Source organism: Leptonychotes weddellii, chromosome 10, assembly GCF_054177405.1.
Source record: "Leptonychotes weddellii isolate Sample4059 chromosome 10, ASM5417740v2, whole genome shotgun sequence".
In the NCBI taxonomy this organism is placed as follows: Eukaryota; Metazoa; Chordata; class Mammalia; order Carnivora; family Phocidae; genus Leptonychotes; species Leptonychotes weddellii.
Genome location: NC_138378.1, coordinates 102,492,630 through 102,513,693, shown reverse-complemented (window position 1 = coordinate 102,513,693; position 21,064 = coordinate 102,492,630). Strand labels below are relative to the sequence as shown.

Below are 21,064 nucleotides of genomic sequence, written 5' to 3'. Positions count from 1 at the left end.
TAACGAGGCGAGCTCGGGGCAGCCCCGAGCCTCAGCTGCAAGGGGAGAGCTACTGTGTTCTGTTCAAGGCTGGGGAGTTCAGAGTGTCCGTGGTAACATCCGGAGACCGGGCTGAGAGCCAGCCTGCGGCCTGTGTGCCTCTCCCAGGGGATGGGCGTTCTTTCTGATGAAATCAAGGCTGTGAGCAGAGCAAGGCACACAATCTCATTCTAGCTCACACCTCCTGGCCTTTTCCTGGGGAGGAGGAAGGTGCTTGCCTCCCAAGGGAGCCTTTCTGCAGCCAGATTTGCTTTCACCTTATTCAAAAACCCAAACTAAAGCAAAACCAAAACCATTTCCCAAACCCTCTCTCCCACAGGGCCAAACGACTCTCAGCCCCAGAACCACTTGTAACACAGATGCAGGGGCTTCTGGGAAGCCCCCAGGGTGTGTGGTAGCCACGGGCAGGCCTTTGCTAGCCACACCACAGCCGGGTAGGAAGGGTGAGGGGCTCCGGAGTCACGTTGCCTGGGTTCACATCCTGGATTGTTACTTCACTTCTCTGTGCTCAGTTTCCTCATCTGTAAAATGGGAATAATAATGGTGCATACCTCTTCAAAGTGTGAGGAGTAAATGAATGGATTCATGAAAGAGCGCTCAGAACCATGCCTGCCTTTACTGTAACATTCACTGAGAGCTCACTGTGGCTGCCACTAACGTGGGAGATGTTATTTGTCCTTTTTTCTGGATTCCTCCCTTTTCTCAGCTTCCTCATCTGCAAAATGATGCTAATAGTGGCTTATGGAGTCGAACAGATAATAGATGAGGCGTGTTTAGCAGGGTGCCTGGCTCTGAGGCTGTGCTAAGTACAAGCTGAGGCAATTGATCATTGTTGCAAGAAGCAGGGTCAGGTGTCTAATGAACTGTGGGCACACAGGCCCTGTTTGAAAAAGTGAAAAAGAAACAAGTGACATTCTGATGGGTTTCCCCTGTTAGGGTTACCAAATTACCCATGGATCCCCTGTCCCTCCCTCCTGTCTCAGCTCACTTGGACAAACGTGCAGTTAGCTCCCACTAAGTGTGGGCATGTGCCAGGCACCAGCGGGGCACAGGATTCCACTGGGGGGAAGGAAGCTGGGTGCCAGCTCCCCGGGAGCTCCTCGCCTGGCTGGGGAGCCACAGGGGACCAGGACAGCGCTAGCCCCAGGGAACATTCTGCCAAGGGGGGTGGGGAGGGCAGAGAAGGAGACAGGGATTGGGCAGGGTCTTTCTAGGTGGAGAAAAGGTGGGGAAGGCAAACACGGGCTCAGGAAAGCGCAGAGGTGGTGAGCACCCATGTGTGTGTGTGGAGCACCACGTGGCGGCTATGGGCGCTCCTTCTTCCTTCTCCCGTCGTTACCATTGTCATCCTGGGTTCTATGATCACGACGTGACTCCTCTTTTCTTGAAGATTCCCTGTAGCCCATATGAGAGATTGCGGAGCCCGTCACGGCATGAAACATGGAGGCACAACTGCAGGTCCACGTGCGGCAGTCTGGGGACCCCACACCCCATTCCTTGTCTGCACCCTTGACTGGGATTGTATTTTTTTTTCAGCCACCGAAACCCCTCAGTCCGGAAATGCACTGCCGAGCACCTCTCAGCCGTCCTGGAGCAGATAGGCGCCGAGAAACTTCTCTCGGGCACCAGGGACAGCACGGAGATGCTGGTGCACAACCTGGTGAGACTGGCCCAGGACTCCAACCAGGACACCAGGTGATGCAGGGCCAGGGGCTGGGGGCTGCCTAGCCGGCCAGCCCAGGGCAGATAAAGCAACCAGCCAGCCCTAAGGGCCCTGGCCCGCATAGCTCAGCTTTCCTGGGGCCATGGGAGGGATGGTCAGACAGACACACCAGCTGTGTCCTTGCCTTGTGGCCTCCGTCCATCTCTCTCTGCCGGCATAGCCAGGCCTGGAGGAATGGCCAGCACTGCCCGCCTCTAGTTCTCCCTCTCTCGCCACTGCTCTCCCCCTGTTCCTGACCCACCCCAGCTCCACCCTCTGAAAGGCCATTCATTCTTTTCAAGGATAGTGAGCAGATCACTCTTCGTTATTATGGACAGGGCAGTGAATAAGAAGAATTAGGCCTCTGCTATCCTGGAGCTCACCCCTAGTTGGTTATTTGTTTGTTTATTTGTTACAATCAACAAATAAATTATTATGGTCACTTCAGATAGAGATAAGGGGTACAGAGAGAAAAGCACCATGGTAGAGAATGGGGTGGCGGCTCCTTTGATGGAGAGTCGGGGGAGATCTTTTGGAAGAGTGACATTGGAGTTGAGAACTGATGGTCCAGCAGGAGCCAACTCATTGGGAGTCTGGGGTGTGAGTGTGCCAGCAACGGAAATTACAAAGGCCCCCCGGGATGGGAGTATGCTCAGTACTCTGGGAAGAGGAAGGCTGGGCTGCATGGCACCCCGGGGCGTGGGGCAGGGCGGACGGGCTATGAGGCGGATGAGGGCCCCTCAGGCAGCGGTCAGGAGGCAGGATTCCGGCTGGGGTGTGGCCGGAAGCCACTGGAGGAGCTTTAGTAGGAGTGTGAGGAGATATTCGACGGTGTAAAGCAGGAGAGTGATAGAACCTGATTAGCGGTCTTGGAAAGCTACGGTTAGGGTCCAGTTAGTCACATTCCTCAGTCCCCGGGACATTGTGGCCAGATCTGGAGACCACACGACATCTGGTACGCCTCCACAGGGCATGTCCCCCTGCCTTCTGTGCTTTCCTTCGGACGAGGGCGCGCCCTCCCCACTGCAGCGGTGCTCCAGGGAACAGCCTCACACGTGCTCCCTGGTGGAGCCCAGGGAGAATGTCTGGGAGTATTCCCCGGGGGCAGGACGGTGGTCAGGGGCATGTGTCCATCTAAGCCACCCGAGCATCGTGGGGAGCTCTTGAACACGCTGCGCCCCTCCGCTTCCCTCCTGCGGGGATAGTGCCTACATCCTCACGACCTTGCAGTATCTGGAGTTCTAATTTTTATTGATCTAATGGGTAAAAGTGCCAGCTCATTATTATTTCTGAGTGCTTTTCGCCCCTGGTTACTAGAGTTTGTGTGTCTTTAAATGCTCGCTGTCTTCTTGATTTTTTTTTTTTTTTAAATCTTTCTGGCTGCTCATTAGAGGAATGATAGTAGGGGAGGGGGCCGGGATGGAGGAGGGACACCAGACATATGGCTACTCCCCAGTCCCTGCCAGAGGTGCTGGAGGCTAGCAGAGGGGAGGGGAGAGCTGGATTGGGGTGTCGTTTGAAGGCAGAGCCAACAGGATGTGGGTGGTGAGGCTTTCAAAGAGAAATCAAAGATGATGCTTGGGTTTTTAAGCTGAACAATTGGGTAAATGATAGTGTCATTTACTGAAATGAGGAACGTTGGTGGGGAACTAGGAGGTTCTGCTTGATTTGTTTTTAGTTGTTGGGAGGGGGATGGACATCCAGATCTAATGTCTCTCCAGCTGGAATGTCGCCCTCCATTCTGACCTCTCTCACATTGCCGGCATTGACGACTCTCCACTTTCCTTCTTGGCACCTATGCTTCCGATGTCCATGGCCCTACACTCCCTAGTTCCCCTCTTCCTCTATGGCCGCCTCTCCACCTGCCTGCCCTCCGGATGTAGATGGCCGCAGGAGTGTCTTCATTCTTGTCCTCTTACGACTTTCCCTGAGTACTGTTACCATTTCCATGGCTCCAGCCACAGCAACTCTGATGCTTCGTAGGGTCTCCCTCCAGGCTACCCCTTCTCTGAGCATCAGTGCTTTACCTCTAAAGCCTCCGGAGGACCCATCACCTCTGCCAGATGTCCCACTGTCATCTTCGGTGCAGAGTTTCTCTGAATGAACCCATCGCCTTCTCCCCAAGCCTGTTTCTCTGGCTGTGTTCCTTCTACTCTAAAAAGTCACTATTATTTACTGAATCATCTAAGATGCAGAATAGGCACCTTCATACTTCATTGATTCTAAGACACACAATTTCCCCCACCTTTTAATATCTTACACTCAGAGGCATCTCACAGTTGCTGCTGGCCAGGCAGCAATTTTGATTTGGGTTTTACTCCCTGCACATTCTCAAACTTGGGCATTATCGCTCATAGTGTAAACCTTTGAATTACAGTGTGCATTGTAGGAATTAAACTAGGAGCCTTGCTCGTTGCCTTTTATATTTATTTTAAGAAGTCACCATGGATGCTCTGTGGGGACTTGTTGAGTTTAATTGCTCCCTAAAATGTCTCAGAAATATTACACTATTATTCGGCACTGAAATGAAAAGTTATAGTGTATGAGAAGAAGCATGGAACTAGAGCGATGGGACATAAATTAGATATGAATGCAAACAGTCATAGAAGGAACAACCCGAATTCCACATTTCCTTACCAGGCAACCACCAAGTAGTTTACCCAGCCTAAGGAAGGAAGGGCACTGCCCGCGAGTAATGTTACCTCTGTTTCTGAGATAATACACGAAGGTGTTGCCTTCCCACATGGGGCAGTGTCATTGAAGGTAGTGGAAATTGCCAGTGCTTTCTATTTTTGTTTTTCCTCGGTGGAAAATAAATCAGTGGTGCATTTTATAATCAATGGAGTCTTGGGTTGAGGGAAATAATGACTGCAGATGCTCCCTGCTCCACCTCCGATCAGCTCCCAAGCCCTGCAGTCTCCACTTTCTTAACAGGTCCCGAGGTTGACCGCCCCTTCCTCCTCCCACTCTATAGCCTTATTTCAGGACTTCATCGTCTCTTGCCTGGACTACCATGGTGGCCTCTTAACAGGTCTCCTGGCCCCCCACCTTGCCACCAGAGATGCATCCTCTACACTGCTGCCAGAGACTTTTCCACTAAAGTGCAAATCTGGTCATTCCACAGCTTCCCGTTGTCTGCACTTTAAAGCCCAGCTCCTTCACATTTCCAGAAATTGGGCCATACCCGCTCCAGGCCCTACCTGCTGTTTACCAACCACACACCTGTTAACGTGTCAAATTGTATTACAGACCCTGGAATGACCCCCACCTCTACCCCCTTTCCCCCGATCCCATCCCACTTATGAACTCCTACTCCTCTTTTGAGTCCCAATCTAAGCGTCACCTCTTCTCTGAAGCCCTCTTTGATTTCCTCCCCCACCCACTGCTGTTCGCTAGGTAGAGCTGACCACTTCCTTCCAGGCTGCCCCCCTCCCCCGCACCCTTCCTCAGACTTCTAGATGCCTCATACTAGAAGAAGTTAAGTACATTTTGGTATAGTCATCCAATGGAATATTATGAATCCACTAAAAAGGATGACATGGGAAGATGATTAATGATGAAGTGAAAAAAGCCAGAGGCAAGTTGTATATACATTCTGGTATCAACAAAAATGTATATGCGTCAAAAAGGCTACAAGAAAATACGACAAAATTTAATAGTGGCTTTCTCTTGGTAATGGGGCTACGGATGATGTTTATTCCTTTATGAATCTAGTTTTTAACTGTCTTAATTAGCAATTACTGTCTTAATTAGAAAAAGTATCAAAAACTCTTTTACTACAATTACAAAACTTCTGTAAATCTGTAAAGCAGATTTATGATGCATTTCTATGGCTGTTTCTTCATCCCTCTCTTTCTCCTGCGGCAGGTTTTATGGCCGCAAGATGGTGAATATCTTGATGTCGAATACGAAGTTTGATGCATTTCTGAAGCAGAGCCTCCCGTCTCATGACCTACGGAAGGTCATGGCGGCTATTAAGCAGAGGGTGAGTTGGTGGCCTGAGCAGGTGGGGGTGGGGGGGTGCGGGGGAGGTCAAAGCTGAGCCAGGCAGGGGGGTGAGGTGTGCATTCCAGAGATTCCATTTCACCCACAACCCCTGCCAGGTGGGATAAGTGTGATTTCCTTCCCCTGTGCTCGGACCTGGCTCTGCCCCTCTCTGCCAGCGTGCCTTGAGCCACCCTGGGCACGTCCACACTGTCTCCTGTTAAATGGGGATCTTGACCCCTGCCCCGACTACCAGTGGCCTGGAATGCTCAGTTGTGCCCTCAGAAGCTCTGCCAAGTGGAAAGGGTTATTCCTGCCACCGTGGTCTAGGCTGGAGTGGTTGGCAGTTCCCCAGAGAGCCACTCCTTCAGCTCATATTCTGTGTGCCTTTTTCAAGGGAATAGAAGAAAGCGATGGACTTCCATCTGCCAAGGGCCACAAGGTGTCGAGGAGTCTGGTGCTGGGTGAGAACGGGCTGCCCAGCAAGAATGGGTATGGCTGCTCTTGTCTCTCTGGGGCTCCACGTCCAAGGCTGCCGACGGAGATGGCCCACTGGCCCTGGGCCGGGGTGGCTCTGGGAGGCTGTGTGGATCTGGGCTACGGTGGAGACCTAGTTGGGTCTGCAGCACTCATGGGTGAATTTAGAACAGGTGTCCCCCCACCCAAATCTCAGGGAGACCAAATCCTGGGATCGGAAGCACTGGCCAGGAGAGGTTGGTTTCTGCAGTCCCGCGGGGTGGGTACAATGCCACTAGTCCGCGTGGGGCGTGTTGCTGGCCGGGCTGTCTGCCCGAGCTCAGCGCTTCTCCACCCACTTCGAGCCGCTCACCCTGTCGCCATCAGGGCGGCCTGGGGTGAGTTTAGAGGTAGAGCTGGGGCGAAGGCAGATGCGAGGGAATGGGTGGGGAGGCTGGAGGGTGGGTGCTGGGAGGAGCAGAAACCAAGCAGAAACTCTATGGTCACTGATGCGCCTGAAACTCAAAATTCTTCTCTGGTGCTCGGGGAGGACCCCATCTGAACTCCTTAGCAGGCGCCCAGGGAAGCCCCCATCACCTGCTTGAGATTAGCTTCCTGCTCTCCCCCACACGTGGTCTCTCAGCCAGCCCAGAGCAGCTCGTCCTCCCTGCCCGACACCCTCCGCCGTGCCCTGTCTCCTGCTGTGCCTTTGCTTATGCTATACACCTGCACACCTAGAACTTGCCTGTCTCTTCTGCAGGGTCCCTCAAGACCCACATTACTGTCACCTCCCCCCCCGAGGCTCTCTCTGACACTCTGCTCTCTGTTCTTCGGTCTTCTGTCAGCCCCTTGGCTTACCTGCCTCCACTGGTCTGAGAGCTCCTTCAGGCAGAGAACGTGCCTCTCATCTCACTGTCCTTGGTGCCCACGACAGCTCTAGGCACTCAGTGGGCAAACCGTGCGGACTGTAGGAATGAATGACAGCATGGATGATGTTGGGCTCTGTCAGAGGGGACTTGCGTGTAGGGCATGAGCTCAAAGAGCCAGGTTCTGAGCTGGGCGTGGGGGGTAGGAGTCCTGTATGGAACTGCTCTCACGCTGGCCGGACTGGGCCTGAGGCTACGATAGACATGTGCTCTCAGCGGAAAAGAACAGGGCTTAACAGTTCCCTGGTCACTGGAGAAGTAGGAGCAGGGCCAAGGCAACCGGGGATCAGGATAAAGGCACCTGGCGAGATCGTCCCTCACTCTTAGCTTAAATGTGCAGTCATCCTTCGGTGGACTCCTGCCTCTCACTCCCATACCGCAACCCACCCCCCTTCACGTGTTTTCTGAAAAGAGAAAAAAAGGCAGGAAGAGAGAGACCTGTCCCCTGACAAAAGGATGGGGCTCTAGGCCACCTGATTGCTGTCCCCTGAGGAAACAGGATTTCCAGAGTTCCAGGGCCAGTGTCCTCAAGCTGCAGGTGGAGCCGCTGGGGGTGGACTAAGCTGCAGGTAGCACTCTTGTCTCAGTCTCACCTGTCTGCGGGCGGGGCATGGGACAAGAGGCGCAGCCGTCCTCTGGGACTGCCCAGGTCAGAAGTTCCTTCCACACAGGCTCGGCTCCAACGGCGCTCGGCTGGTGGGGCTTCGCTCCTCCGTGCGCAGCGGCCTCGGGGTGGCGGAGCATCTTCGGGAGCTGACGCGGCTGCTGGAGGCCAAAGACTACCAGTCCCGGATGGAAGGCGTGGGGCAGCTCCTGGAGCACTGCAAGGCCAAGCCAGAGCTTATCACCGCCAACCTGGTCCAGGTGAGCGCTGCCCCAGCCCTGCCCCTCCCCCCGTCTCTCTCCTGTGGGTGCAACTTCAATTTGGAAACCTCAGGACAGAGTTGGACAGGGTGCCAGATGCCTCAGGGTAAAGGGAGCTGGAAAAGCACCTGCTACCCGGTTGCCTTGGTAACACTGTGAGACTGCCCGGAAGTAGCCAAGGGGGACAAAGGCCCCGCCTCCTGCCAGGCGCCTTGGGACCACCCAGAGATGTCCTGGGCATCTCTCATCCCTTTAGCGGATTTATGGCGAGGAGGGTAGAGGTAGAGGGTCCCACGGCTGAGGGCTGCTCCTGGTCTAGCCAGGCACATGATGTGTTGGGGGCAGAGTATGTGGTTGGCCAAGCGACCGGGCCAGGATGGTTAGATGGGTGGGTTAGGAGCCAGCACAGGCCCTTCACGGACTGGAAACCAGGGCAGATGCTTGCTTCTTCCAGGATCCAGGCTGCCGATGGTCAAGCCGTGTGGCACAGTAGTTAAGACACAGGCTCGGAGTCAGCAGACCTGGGTATCCATCCAAGTTCCTTACTAGCTGTGTGATCTGGGCAAATCACTTCAACTCTTTCTGCCTCAGTTTTGGCTTTGTTTTGAATGGTAAACTAAGGATGGGAACGCGTGCCTCATGGATTAAGATCATTCCATGAGAGGACAGGGTACCCCTAATGAGATGCTCTAGATGCTTTGATGCAATGAGTGCTCAACAGGTGGCTGCTCTTCCCCTCTTGCCCTCCTCCCCTTCTGAGGAGGTAAGCGCCTCACCACTGAGAATGTTCTGGCATAGGTTGGATGACCCTGTCGGGGAGGTAGGAGGAATCCCTGCCAAGGGTGGTTGGTTGGGTTGTGGGCTTCCTGACCAGCCTGGGTTCCCATGGGCTCTTGGTTTCTGTTCCCTCAATAGGTCTTTGATGCTTTCACCCCAAGGCTTCAGGATTCCAACAAGAAAGTGAACCAGTGGGCACTGGAGTCCCTTGCCAAGATGATCCCCCTCCTCAAAGAAAGCTTACACCCCATGCTGCTCTCCATCATCATTGCTGTTGCAGACAACCTCAACTCCAAGCACTCGGGGATTTACACCACCGCGGTGACTGCACTGGATGCCATGATTGAGAATCTGGGTGAGCCTCCTGCCTCAGCCCTGCTTGGCTCTGGTAGGGAGCCGACTTGATCCCTGAGCCCACCCCAGGGTGGGCTCACCCTTCCTGCTGGGAAGCAGCAGAGTGCTGATGGGCACTGGGGGGCTCTCAGGCCAGATGTTTCCCCGAAGGCTGCGTAGGACAGGGATGGGCAGCCCAGAACCTGGTTGGCAGGCTTTCCCATGTCACATCCACCCGAGTGTCCTAAATAGGAGGCGTGGAGGATAGATGTATAGATGATCTAGTCTTGCCTCCTCAGAGTACATGTGACAGAAATGACTCATCCAGGGTCACACAGTACCGCAGTGATTGAGCCAACAGGGCACTGAAGGAAAAATAGGTCCGGATTACCAGGAAGAAGCTGGAAGCGTTGCCAGCAATGTTTTTAGATGTAGCGATGATCGCAGTGGGGGTGGCTTGTATGGGGATGGTGGTGAGAGAGCAGAGCAAGCCTGCTGGAGAGGACAAAGTGGACGGGCAGGTGGGCCACCTTGATTGTCTGGTATAGGAGTGGGGCTGGGATCCCATTGGCTTTTGAGCGTGGAACAGATGAGAGTTGCCTTTGAGGAAGACTGTTTGGGGCCAGGGCTCAGGGTGGGAGGAATCTGGGTGAGGAGTAGGGAGTGAGGGTTGGGGGTGGAATGAAAAGGGAAAAAGGAGTGAGCTATGGGAGACACATCAGGAACAGCAAGAGCTTCTCAGTTTCTGTGTGCTTTGCACTAACACATCTTAGTTCTCCAACATTCCTAGGTGGGATTTTGGGTGCATCCACTTCTGCTCTTCATTCCTTTCTTAGATACTTAGAAGGTGATATTTGGCATGTCTAGGACACAGACTGAAGTGCAGGTGCGTGTGGGACATAGCACATGAGTAGTCATGTCCAGACCAGAGGAACGCTGAGTTTTCACAAACCACTCTTGCCATGATGTAAGGAAGCTCATGACCTGAGAACCACCTGTGTTGGTCTTGTTGCTGTATGTCCCGATGAGCACAGAGCCACGTCCTGCCTTTAAGACCCACAGAGCATCCCTGTGGTGAGGCTGCAAACACCGCCAGGCACCCCTCCCCTCCCAGTGCCCACACCCTGCGGGAGCCCAGCTCCCTGGGGCTGGACGGCAGCTGTGTCCTTGGCTGAAGCTTCCAGAAGCAGTTTCAGTTACAAATCAAAGGCCTGGTCAGGCCCTTCTCTGCCTTTCGAGTTCATAAATACTGTCAATTTCCTCTCTTCATCTCAAAGGGAATTTACGATTTGCTGAGTTTGTTGCTGTAGAACAAACAATATAAATCCAGCTTTAAATTACGACTTGTTCTCAGTGCTGCTCTGGGTAAGTGAGATTGCTGTTGCCAATAACCAAGGCTCTTGGTAAATCACTGCGGGCCCTGGATTTATTGGGAAAACCTGCACCAAGCAAAATAGGCTTTAGCTATTTGAAGAGGCTAAGCACCCTTGTCAGGGAGAGGCGCTTTTAACCCTTCTCTCTGAGTGTTAGAGTTTCCACTTTCTGCCACTGGGCCATCCTCCTAGAGCACGCGGGAGCTCTGGAGCTTTGGGCTGAAGAATCTGGTGTCTCGCATTATCCCAGGACTCAGGCCTTCTCTACCTGGGGCCCTCCTGTACCCACCTGGGCTGGCCATCCTGGAAAAGGGGCTTGGGGCTGGCCTGCTTTTGTGATCTGACCACACCTTGAGTCAGGTTGCAGCTTCCAGGAAGATGCCTAGAGTTGTCCTTTCCTCCTGGGACAGGGTCTCCTTGGAAATGGCTGACGATGCCCCCTCTGGCCCATCAGCCAGAGGATCTGATGTGGGGAGAATGGAGGCAGGCATGAGGGGTCTCTAATCCTTAGGTCAGTGTTAGGCTGGAATGGAATGTTGTTGGCCTCGAAGAGTTGGATGGAGCCCAGCAAACCCCTGGCAAAAAGCTCCTGTGGGGCCCAGAGGGTGAAGCCTAGGGTCTTGGCTCTGGATCATTTTGAGCAGGTGCAGCAGTGGGCTCTCGAGGCCACGTGGCTGTGCTGTGAGCCATACCCATTCTGCCCAATGAGCGACCTTGGTTTTGGAAGTGGGTTTTTTTGTTTTTTTTTTTAAAAGATTTTCTTTATTTATTTGAGAGAGAGAGAGAGAGCATGAGTGTGTATGTTGCGGGGGGGGGGGGATGACAGAGGGAGAGGGAGAAGCAGACTCCCCACTGAGCACCAGGGAGCTCTGAGGACCCTGGGATCATGACCTAAGCCAAAGGCAGACACTTAGCCGAATGAGCCACCCAGGTGCCCCTGAAAGTGTTTTTAATGATGAAGTGACTAGCTGATTTCTATATCTATGAAGGGCAGAAGTGGAGGGGTGTAGATCGCCAGTAAGAATTCATCACTGCCAGGGAGTGAGTACCTAGGGTAGAATCAAGCTCTCTCTGGGAATGGTTCTCATCTGCCTAGAATGGTCTGAGTCTGACCTGCGGAAGGAAAAATGGATGCAAGTCACTAAATTTCCCACTGTCCCAGGGGATTGGGTGGTAGAAGCAGAGACTGGAGCAGGAGTGGCAGAAGGGAAGGGGTGTAAATCTTCCTTCCCATTTCATCCTGGTGGCTCCAGTCCACCCTCAGCATCCCGAGGCCCTTTGAGCAGAGGGAGCTTTCTCCCAAGCCTAGTGTCATCCCCCTCAAGGGATCCAGCCTGCAGGCTGGAGAGGAACCATGAAATGCTGTGAAATACTTAAATGTGGAGAGTCACAAAGGAATGGCTCAGCATATTATGATTTGTTCCCCACTCAATGGGGGCCATGGGGACCAAGAACACAGCCGGAGGAGTCCATCTTCTGGCACAAAGTCCAGATGGCACAGCCAAATTGGGAGGTTGGCTTTCTTAGGCAACCTCTTAGGGTCCCTCTTGAAATTCAGTGATAAGTTGACTCATCAGCCACCCAATCTCTTCCAGTTCCTTGGTCTTCCTGAGGGTGTATGGGGTGGGTGGTATGGTGGTCGACAGAGCAGGTAGGGATTTATGCCCATGTCCCCTTTTTTGGAGGTGGTGAGGAAGGAGGCACGTGGGCACCTTGCTCCCTGACCTCTGCCCTTCGTCACTGCCTGCCTGGGGACCTCTCCAGAAAGGAGCCTGGAGAAGCATCCTTTCTACTTAGCACCAGGACCTTCTGATTTCAGGGGAGTTATTCTGGGGATCAAGGCAGGTCCTGAGCAGACTGGCTGGTTCTGTCTTTGGGCCCTGTTACCAGGTTAGCTATAGAAGAAACTTCACTAATTAAAACATCAGGCTGCTGACAGCCCACTCCCTCCTGGTCAGACTGAGCGTCAAAAGGAGTTCTCTTAATTTAGCGCAGCCCCCAGCCAGTGCTGGAGAGAGCAGATAAGCTCCGAAATGGGCAGCTTCAGATCTACTTTTGCTATTTTGCTCTGTTGACTCTAAATTCATTACCTTATACAAATCATATGACCAACATGGTATTGTTCAGGGAATTTAGAAATTCATCCATGGTGCCCCTCTAGTGTACCAGCTGCTTAAAAATCTCTCTTCTCTTTCTTGTCTACATGTGTACACATTTCCCTGGTTAAAGATTGTAATGTAAATACAATTTAGACTTTGCTTCTTTCGTTTAACTAACCAGTTTTTCATGGTACCATGCAGCCTTCCTACTTAGCTTAAAAATATAAAGTTTACTTTCCACCACGTAGAAGTCATACTTGTTCATTATTGAGAAAATGGAAAATACAAAGCATTGGGAAGGAAAAATTTGAAAGCCCCTCATTTTCAGTCTCAACTTCTGGAAGAGACCATTATTAACATTTGGCACTTTTCATTTCAGATATTTTTTTCTGTGCCTATTTGTGTCGAGTCATGATGATATTACGCATTTAAATTTGCCTCCTGCTTTTAAAAAAAAGCAGAGCGCAAGCATTTACATATGATTACACACTTGAGTCACTTTTAACAGCTCTGTCCCATGCCTAGACCATAGCTTGCATTTTTCTGTTTAAATGGATCGTTCCCACTTTTCCTGCGATGAGTGGACCTAGTTTTGGAGGCTGTGACATATGATTCACAGAGTCCTGTGCTTATCGTCGGGGGTCCACTTGGACCCCAGTTTCTTTGCTGTCACTATCCATGCTACCATAATTTTTATGCTTTTAAAACAGTTCTTCTCTGGCTTTCCAGGAGCCTGAGGATGACGTGGCCTGGTGGCTGTAGGGCTTGGCTGCATGGGGCAGGTGCGAGGCCCCATAGACCTCTGCCCCCTAGCAGAGAGGGAAGGCAAGGCCCAGGGAGGACAGGTGTGTGGCCTGCCAGCCATGGCTGTTTGCTCGCCCTGTGTGGGCAGCACCGAGGCCCAGACCAGAGGAACGCTGAGTTTTCACAAACCACTCTTGCCACGATGGTTTCCTTGTAACATAGCAGAGGGGCCCATGAAAAACTCGGGCTAACGGAGCATGGATCTTTAAGGTTTCAGAAGTTAGATTCCAGCCTCTTAATGGTCTTTCCACTAGTCAGGTTGCTGGGCTTTTGGAGCATTTTGGGGCAATGATAGTAAACAGTAGCAATGATAACTGACACTTACATAGTAATTACACACTCAGGGCACTATCCTAAAAGCATCATAACATGAGAGCAGCTCTAAGAGGAAGACATGAGTATTATCGACTTTTTATAGATGGGGAAGCTGAGGTGTAGGAGGTTCTGTCCAATGTCAACACAGAGAAACGTGGAAGAGCCAAGGTTTCAGCCCAGGTGACCTGGACTCAGAGCCCACACCCCTCACCGTGTACCTTCCCGCCGCTCAGTCAGCCTGGGTGTGACCTGGAAGGTGAGCCAGCGCTCCGAGAGCGGACAGCGGGAGAGGGGCCAGCTACTTGGGGTTCGGAGCTCTGGGGTTTATGAACCAGCTCGGGAATGCTTAATGTCTCTGCTTTAACACTCCCTGTGGTCCTGGAGCATTTACTGAGCACCTGTCATGTGCCAGGGACATGGGAGCATGATCTGGCACAGATGTCTGCTGGATGTGCATTTTCAAGTATCCCCCAAGTTCTTCACCTCTCTCTGGCTCTGGGAGGCCACGTCAGCCACCAGGAGCGGGGAGATCCAGCTGTGTCCAGAAAATGTCCTGGACTGAGTGTTGTTGGGGAGAGCAAGGAGGCGGAAGTCCTTGTCTTTGGAGGTGAGCTCATGGCTAATGATGGGCGTGGGACAAATAGAAGCACCTGGAAACAATAATGCAGGTGACATTGATATAAAGACCTAGTCTTACACAATTACAGATTTACCAAGACACCCTGAGACCACTTCTTGCTAACTGCAATATTCTAGAGGCGGGCCTCTCTTTTATTTCCCAGAACAAATTATTTTAAAGACTCTTGCCTAACCTATGGATGGCGCTTTTGCAAGCGGCAGGGATGTATGTGATGTACATGTGTACATTTTCTCCTCTGTATCCCTTACAGCTCCCAGGAGGGGAGCAAGGGAAGCAGGGATGAGCTCTTAGCTAGGATAGTTGCCTGGTGGGAAAAGCGAAGTTTTGATTGCATATCCAGGGGGATGCTGAGGTATTTGAGGGATCCAGAGAAGGTGGAACTTGCCTGGGAAGACTTCCTTAGGTGGTTCTCTAATCTCTGTCCCTGCTGAGAGACATCTGGTCTTGAGCGGGTCAGCCCCTGGGACCCCAGGACACACTTTCTGGGGGCACCTGCGGTAACACCCATGACAGGTGCAGGCAGGCCCCGTGACCACATCCCCCGAAAAGTGGTTTTGTGATTTGCGTTCCGTCCCATGGAGTTTTGCGGGGACGGCTGGGGCAGCATTGGGGGCTGGGTGTGTATCGTCTACGTGAGCACGCCTTTCTCAGGTAAAGGGCTGCTTTGCTCACCTTGTGTGTCTCTGTGAGGAACGCAGGACTTCAAGAGTAATAGTTTGAGAAACCAGGAGACGTCGGCCAGAATGGGGAAGAATGAGCCGTTTCTAGATTCAGCACCTATGGGATCCTGCTGGAGTTGGCTTTAGAAATACAACCGAAGAATGCCAGAGGGCTTCTTTAACCCCAAACATTCCCCACCCTAGTTGCCTGTGATTTCACCATCCATGGTTCATTCTAATAAACACTCCATCAGCATCCAAATGGGGGAGCTCCCAGGCCTCGGGCCCCACCACCAGCCTGGCTAGACAGCAGGGAGAGCTGTCTCCTGAGGCCGGGTGTGGCTGAGAGCCCAGTGGGTGTCAGGGTGCTGGGACAATCGGAAAAAAAAGATTAAAAATCCCTCTTTCCCCTAACCCTCCTGAAGAGTGGGTCGGGGCATGTGGAGGACAAACTCTCTGGTCTTCACAAGTATGCCGTCTGGGCCCAAGTCTCACACAGGGAGGTTATATATAAACTATTGAGAGCTAATACACGCCCCCTGCGAATTCCCTCCCCCAACCCAAATAGAGCCAGCCAGAAGCTTCTGCTGCTGGTAGGGTGACCAGCCCTCCTGGTTTGCCCAGGACCGTGAGCAAACCCTCTTTTGCCCCCAAACTCAGCAATTTTGAAGAAGGACAGACAATAGGAACCAGACCTATGGGAGTAAGTGAAACCTGTTTGGGAGCCAGTGTAACCGTATCAGGCCACTCACTCTTCCCCAAACACCCCGTTGTGACTCAGAGAATTTAATTCAGCTCCCCGACGGGCCTCCTTCCCTGTGTAGGTGTTGCAGGTACTTGGCACTGAACAGCGAGTGCCATCGCTTGGGCCACGACATCCTGGCTGCTGACACCCTCCTTCTCTTCCAGACAACCTCTGCCTCCTACAAGCGTTTGCTGGGCGGGTGCGTTTCCTGAGGGGCCGCGCGGTGCTTGAGGTCACGGAACGTCTGTCCGGTGAGCATCCTCGGAGCCCCTCGCTCCAGCCTTCCAGTCAGCTTCCTGGCATGAACCACCCACTATCTTAGAACCCCCAAATAATCCAATAATCCTCACAGGGCTTTTAGAAAATTTTTGATAATCTGCTTTTTAAAAATAATTCCCACATTACCAAAAGATAATCTTTGGTTTTGACCAAAATGAGGCAGGTTGGTACATACACAAAGTAGTTTTTAAGAAATGATGATGCATTTCTTCTTTGCAAACAGGACTTCCCCTAGCCCATAGGGTACCTTTGTGTGAATCAGAAAAACCCCCAGCTCTTCTGGGTAGACCCTCGCTCACGGGCGTGGGGCTCGGTCAGCAGCAGCCCTGTGGTGAGCATGAGAACTGTCCCTTCTTGGGCATGCACAGCCTGCAAAGCAGAGCACAGCCTGGATGCCAACCCTACTCAACCCCTTCGCTGGGCATCCGGGCCCATGTTACGCAGAGTTTGGCCTGAGTCTGCTCTGCTTTGTTCAGGCTTTGGCTGAGGAGAGCTTGCTCCAAGCCGATGTCTGCTCTGAGTCTGCAGTCTCGAGTGATTTCATTCCAGGGCTGAAACCTCCTGTGGCCCTTGAGCTGGCAGCATGGAAAGGACACAGGCTTTGTGGCAGACAGACCCATTTGCCACACGCCAATTCTGGTCTTGGGCAGGTTACTTGGTTTTCTCATCTTTTGTGCTTGCCGGAAGCCTCCTCTCCCTTCTTAGGAACGTCCCATGCAGGAAGGAGGCAGAAGGACTCTGTTCTCTAGACCTCTGAGCACCCTTCCCCCTAACATGCAGACAGCGTGCAGGTGCTACCCCCATGCGTAAATCCTCGCATGGGTTGTCCTCAGGCTAGTGTCTGGCTCCCTGGAGTGGCCCATGAGGCCTGTCACTGCCTGGCCTTCCAGGCTCTGCCCCTTCCCCCGCCTCAGTTGTATGCACTGGATCATTTAATCCTCATAACATCATAAGGAGGGCGTGGGTTCCATGATTATCCCCTTTAAAAAAAAAAAAAAAGATTTTATATATTTATTTGCGAGAGAGAGAAAGAGTGAGAGCATGAGCCGGGGGAGGGGCAGAGGGAGAAGCAGACTCCCCGCTGAGCAGGGAGCCCGATGCGGGGCTCCATCCCAGGACCCTGAGATCATGACCTGAGCCGAAGGCAGATGCTTAGCTGACAGAGCCACCCAGGCGCCCCAGTGATTATCCCTTTTACAGAAATAAGGAAACTGGAGCTTAGAAAGGTTAGGTGCCCAAGGTCCTTTGCCGAGAAATCCAGGATTTGTCCCTGGGAGCCTGGCCACAGAGCCTCCCTGAGCGGCCCATGCCTCTGTCCCCTGGGCACCAGCACGCCAGCCACCCTGCAGAGACAGATCTCTCATTCCCTGTGCCTGCCCACATGCGGCTGGTGGCCTGTGGAGCCCCTTTCTGCCCTTCTTCCTCCACCTGGGTGGTGCCCGCCCGGTTCTGGTGCCGGCCTCTGGGTCTCCTTTCTCTCTAGCCCTCCTGCCTGAGTTTCCCGAGCCTCCCAAGAGCAGGTCCCACCCTGTGCCAGCCCCGGTCCGCATTGGGGTGCTCAGCACATGTTGCCTGACTGAGGGTGTCATTCTGTGCCTACACCACCCTATCTCTTGCCCTTGGCCTTGCCTCTGTGCCCTGGTTCAGTCCTCCCAGTGTCCCTGGAGTGGACCCTCACCTCCCATCCAGGTGCCAGGCCTTCTCCAAACTTCGGGGCAAGCAAAGTAGGGTTGGGGGCCACAGTGTCACGCTCTTGGTGCCCAGGGGCCATGTAATGGAGACCACCTGGCCACCCTACAAGGAACCCTTTTCTGTTGCTCAAAATCTGTGTTCTCTGGTTGAAACCCTTACCTGTCCTTGTACAGGTGACATATGGGCCCCAGAGGTGGATGGGTACCTCACTTTAGATTATCCATTTAAATGTACATATTTTCTACCTGCTTCCAAGAGACCTCAAAGCCAAGAGTTTCTGCATAGCTGTGCTGGTAGGTCGGTGTCAGCCAGGAGCAGAGAAGAACATCTCAGTTGACACAAGGTGTGGACTAAAAATAGCACAGCTTAACAGGAGTAGATCTTTTGCTAATTACTTCAGCTGCCTTGTAAGCTCCAATTGAATGGGGTTTTCTTCCTCATGATGACTCCCAGAAGGGCCACCGCCTGCCTTTGCTAACTTGAGAGGCCCACCGCCGTCAGCCAGGTGACCTCCGCCTCCCGGACCCGGGGAATGTGGGCCTCACTGTAGAAGTGAGCTTCCCGGGCCCGCGTGTGATCTCCCGACTGCTGGGAGGGAGAGTTCAGGTGGGAGTGTGGCGTGCCGGGGATGGGGGCCGCTGAGGTGGGGCGGGTGAGGGGCAGGTGAACCCCTCACCCTTTGGTGGGCACGGGGGAGCCCTGCCTGGGCCTGGTACTTGGGATAGTTCTCACATTGGTTTGCAGGTGGATCCCATGGAGCCTTAGGAAGCCTTTGAGTTATAATTGTTCAGCATAGGTGGCTAATCGGGATCACTGGTTTTCTTTTGTTCCCTCTGGCCACCCCCCACCCCCTGACCTCTCCCTTGCTCCTCCTAGCTTCCCACCTTGGGGCTGCCCTGGTGGCTTTCCTGGTACCTATGCCCTCCTCTGAGCCTGTCTCCAGCTTCAGCGTTTCTAGCAGGTCCCGCCTCTGTCCCACTTTATGAAGCTGCTCACCAGCCAACATGGCTGGGCTGACTCACTAGGTGCAGTCCTGCCTTCCCCGGGAACGAGGGCCACCTTTACTTCTGAGGCTTCGGTGACACTGGGGAGCCCCCGGGGAGGCCCCACAGGGTGGGGTGCAGGAACCCCGAGGGTGTGGCTTGAAAGCCAGCATACACGCTCCATGGGAACTGACACTGCTCCAGTGGCAGGCTTTGCTGAGGGGGGTCCAGCTCATCTCTGAGCCCCTATTGTCCCAGGCTCTGGCCCTGGAGTCCGAGGGGCCCTGTGGGAAACATCCTGGGGGGTTGGATGATGTTACGCTGGTGAAGGAAGGACAAATTGGAGATTAAAAATAAAACTCCACACCAGCCCCTGACATGTGGAACCCCTAGAGACTTGGGGTCATCGAGGGGTGCACAGCGTGAGCTTTGGAGTCGAGGCAGGCTCTTGCCCTCGTTAGCTGCGTGGTCTGGGGCAAGCTCCTTGACCCCTGAGTGCTGGCTTCCCCCTCTGCGAGATGGACCGGTGTCCTGCTTCTCGAAGCACTACGAGGACAATGGAGTCACGCTGCAGAACTCTGAGCCCCAGACTCTGGACTCGGGCAATGTTAGTTTCCCAGGTGTGTTTCAGCCCAGGGAACGTTCCAGTTTCTTTGCTCCATCAATAAGTGAAGGTCCTTTGCTCTCACCAGCACTTTTCCTTTGGCAGGAGGACGGGCAGACTGCACTGATTGTATAGAAAAAGCATTGTTAACATGGATGCCCTCAGGGTAATGTGGCCTCGGCTGAAGGCTGGAGGGGCCCCTGTGAAGTGACTTAGGGTGCTCTTGAGGTGGCTTTGACCCCGGCATTTACTCTGGAATGGAAGGTTTGCTGGCAGGGGTAGCCTGCTTGTGTGTTTTTTGGGGACCAAAGAAAGTAGAGGGCCTTGGAGAACCAGATGCGGGGGGTTCATCACTGAATCAAGGGTCTGTGCAGAGCTTGATGGTTGACAAAGCACATTGACGCCGTCTGGATTACTGCTGGTCTTGTTGTGGGGTTTGGCATCCAGACACTGGGGAGGCCACACTGGTCTTATCTCCTGCTGGCTGCTTTATTTTTCAGAATACTTCATTTGAGAGAGTGTTGACTTTTCTCCCTGGTATGGTTTTTCTCTGTTGTATGAACTCAGAGAGGTGGGAATGTGGATTAAAGTAATACTAGATTGCAGTCCAGGTATATCTGCGTCTTTCCTCTCCCCGGGGCTGCAGGGACCAATTACGACCATCATAGGCTCTGAGTACTTTTGCCTTTGCATACTCATTCCTCCATTAAAAAAAAAAGTTAAAAATTGTATTTTATAACTGGCTGGTATAAACATGAATATAAATGAGGTTGGATATCTTCATGTTTTTTTCTTTTGATTTTAAAAGAAATCAAGCCATTTTCATGGGCCCCTAAATGTGTCCCGAGCCTTAGCTGGTGCATCTAATGGACTAGTTGGCCCTTCTGGGCCGCCTGCCCTTTGCGGGGGATAGAGTTGTTGTCCCAAGAGAGGGCAGCAAGAGAGGGAGAGAGTGCCTGCCTCAAGTCAGTCTCCCCGTTTTCTGTCCAACAGCGCTGGTGGCCTCCGTGTACCCCCAGAAGCCCCAGGCCGTGGAGCGCCATGTCCTTCCAGTCCTCTGGTGTTTCCTGGGCAACATGACTGGGAACAGTGTCCTGCCCGGGCATGGCGGGAACGTCCGCACAGTGGCGCGTCGGCTGTCCAGAAGCCTCCAGGAGCACATGGGCTCCCGGCTGCAGGACCTGGCTGCTGGCCAGCCACGGCAGGTCCTCAGAATGCTCCAGGACCTCCTAGACGCAGCATCCCCGTGAGGCAGCCCCAACCAACGTCACCGACAGAGGGATGGCATCGGACAGCAAGACAACGGGCAGCTCACGCCCCTTTCAACCGGCTGAGAGACAGACCTGAAGCGGGCAGTCGTTATTTCTTACTTTATTTTATTTTTATGATGGAGTCATCTCCAGGTCTACTTTCTCTTAGAGTTCCAGATGTACATAGTATATTTTGAAGTAGAAATAAAAGAAGTACTTATTTTTCTAAGGTCTTGTACTTTTTTAACCTGAGAATTTTTTAATAACTAGGGTTGTCACAAAGGACACAAGACAACACAAAACCAGCCACAGATGGCACGGGGATGAAGAGTCAGGGAGGAAGAGTGTAGCACAGACCCACATGGTGTAGACCATGTCTGGGCACGGCCCCCCATCTGTGAGAGGCTGGGCAGCCCTCCGCAACCCAGAGACCCTGAGTTGGCCATTCAAATCCAGTTCAGTTGTTATAAGGCTGATTCGAGGTGAGTAGAACAACCCTCTCTGGGGTTATCCTGCTTCTGCCTTAACAAAATCTTCCGA

At 53.0% G+C, this 21,064-nt stretch overlaps 1 protein-coding gene across 2 annotated transcripts in view; it reads left to right on the top strand.

The window, feature by feature from the left end:
• TOGARAM2 (TOG array regulator of axonemal microtubules 2) overlaps nucleotides 1-20,753 on the top strand; it is a 43,406-nt gene extending 22,653 nt beyond the window's left edge. Inside the window, exons 14-20 of one of the 2 annotated variants that reach the window (XM_081796982.1) lie at nucleotides 1,576-1,734; nucleotides 5,609-5,726; nucleotides 6,123-6,217; nucleotides 7,779-7,971; nucleotides 8,887-9,103; nucleotides 15,881-15,967; nucleotides 20,268-20,753. In XM_081796982.1, the coding sequence (XP_081653108.1) occupies nucleotides 1,576-1,734; nucleotides 5,609-5,726; nucleotides 6,123-6,217; nucleotides 7,779-7,971; nucleotides 8,887-9,103; nucleotides 15,881-15,967; nucleotides 20,268-20,524 (1,126 nt within the window). In that variant the 3' untranslated portion in view covers nucleotides 20,525-20,753. Of the gene's footprint in view, nucleotides 1-1,575; nucleotides 1,735-5,608; nucleotides 5,727-6,122; nucleotides 6,218-7,778; nucleotides 7,972-8,886; nucleotides 9,104-15,880; nucleotides 15,968-20,267 lie in introns of those variants that run through there. The other variant, XM_081796983.1, reaches the window with a different exon arrangement.
• The last annotated feature ends 311 nt before the right edge of the window (nucleotides 20,754-21,064 follow it).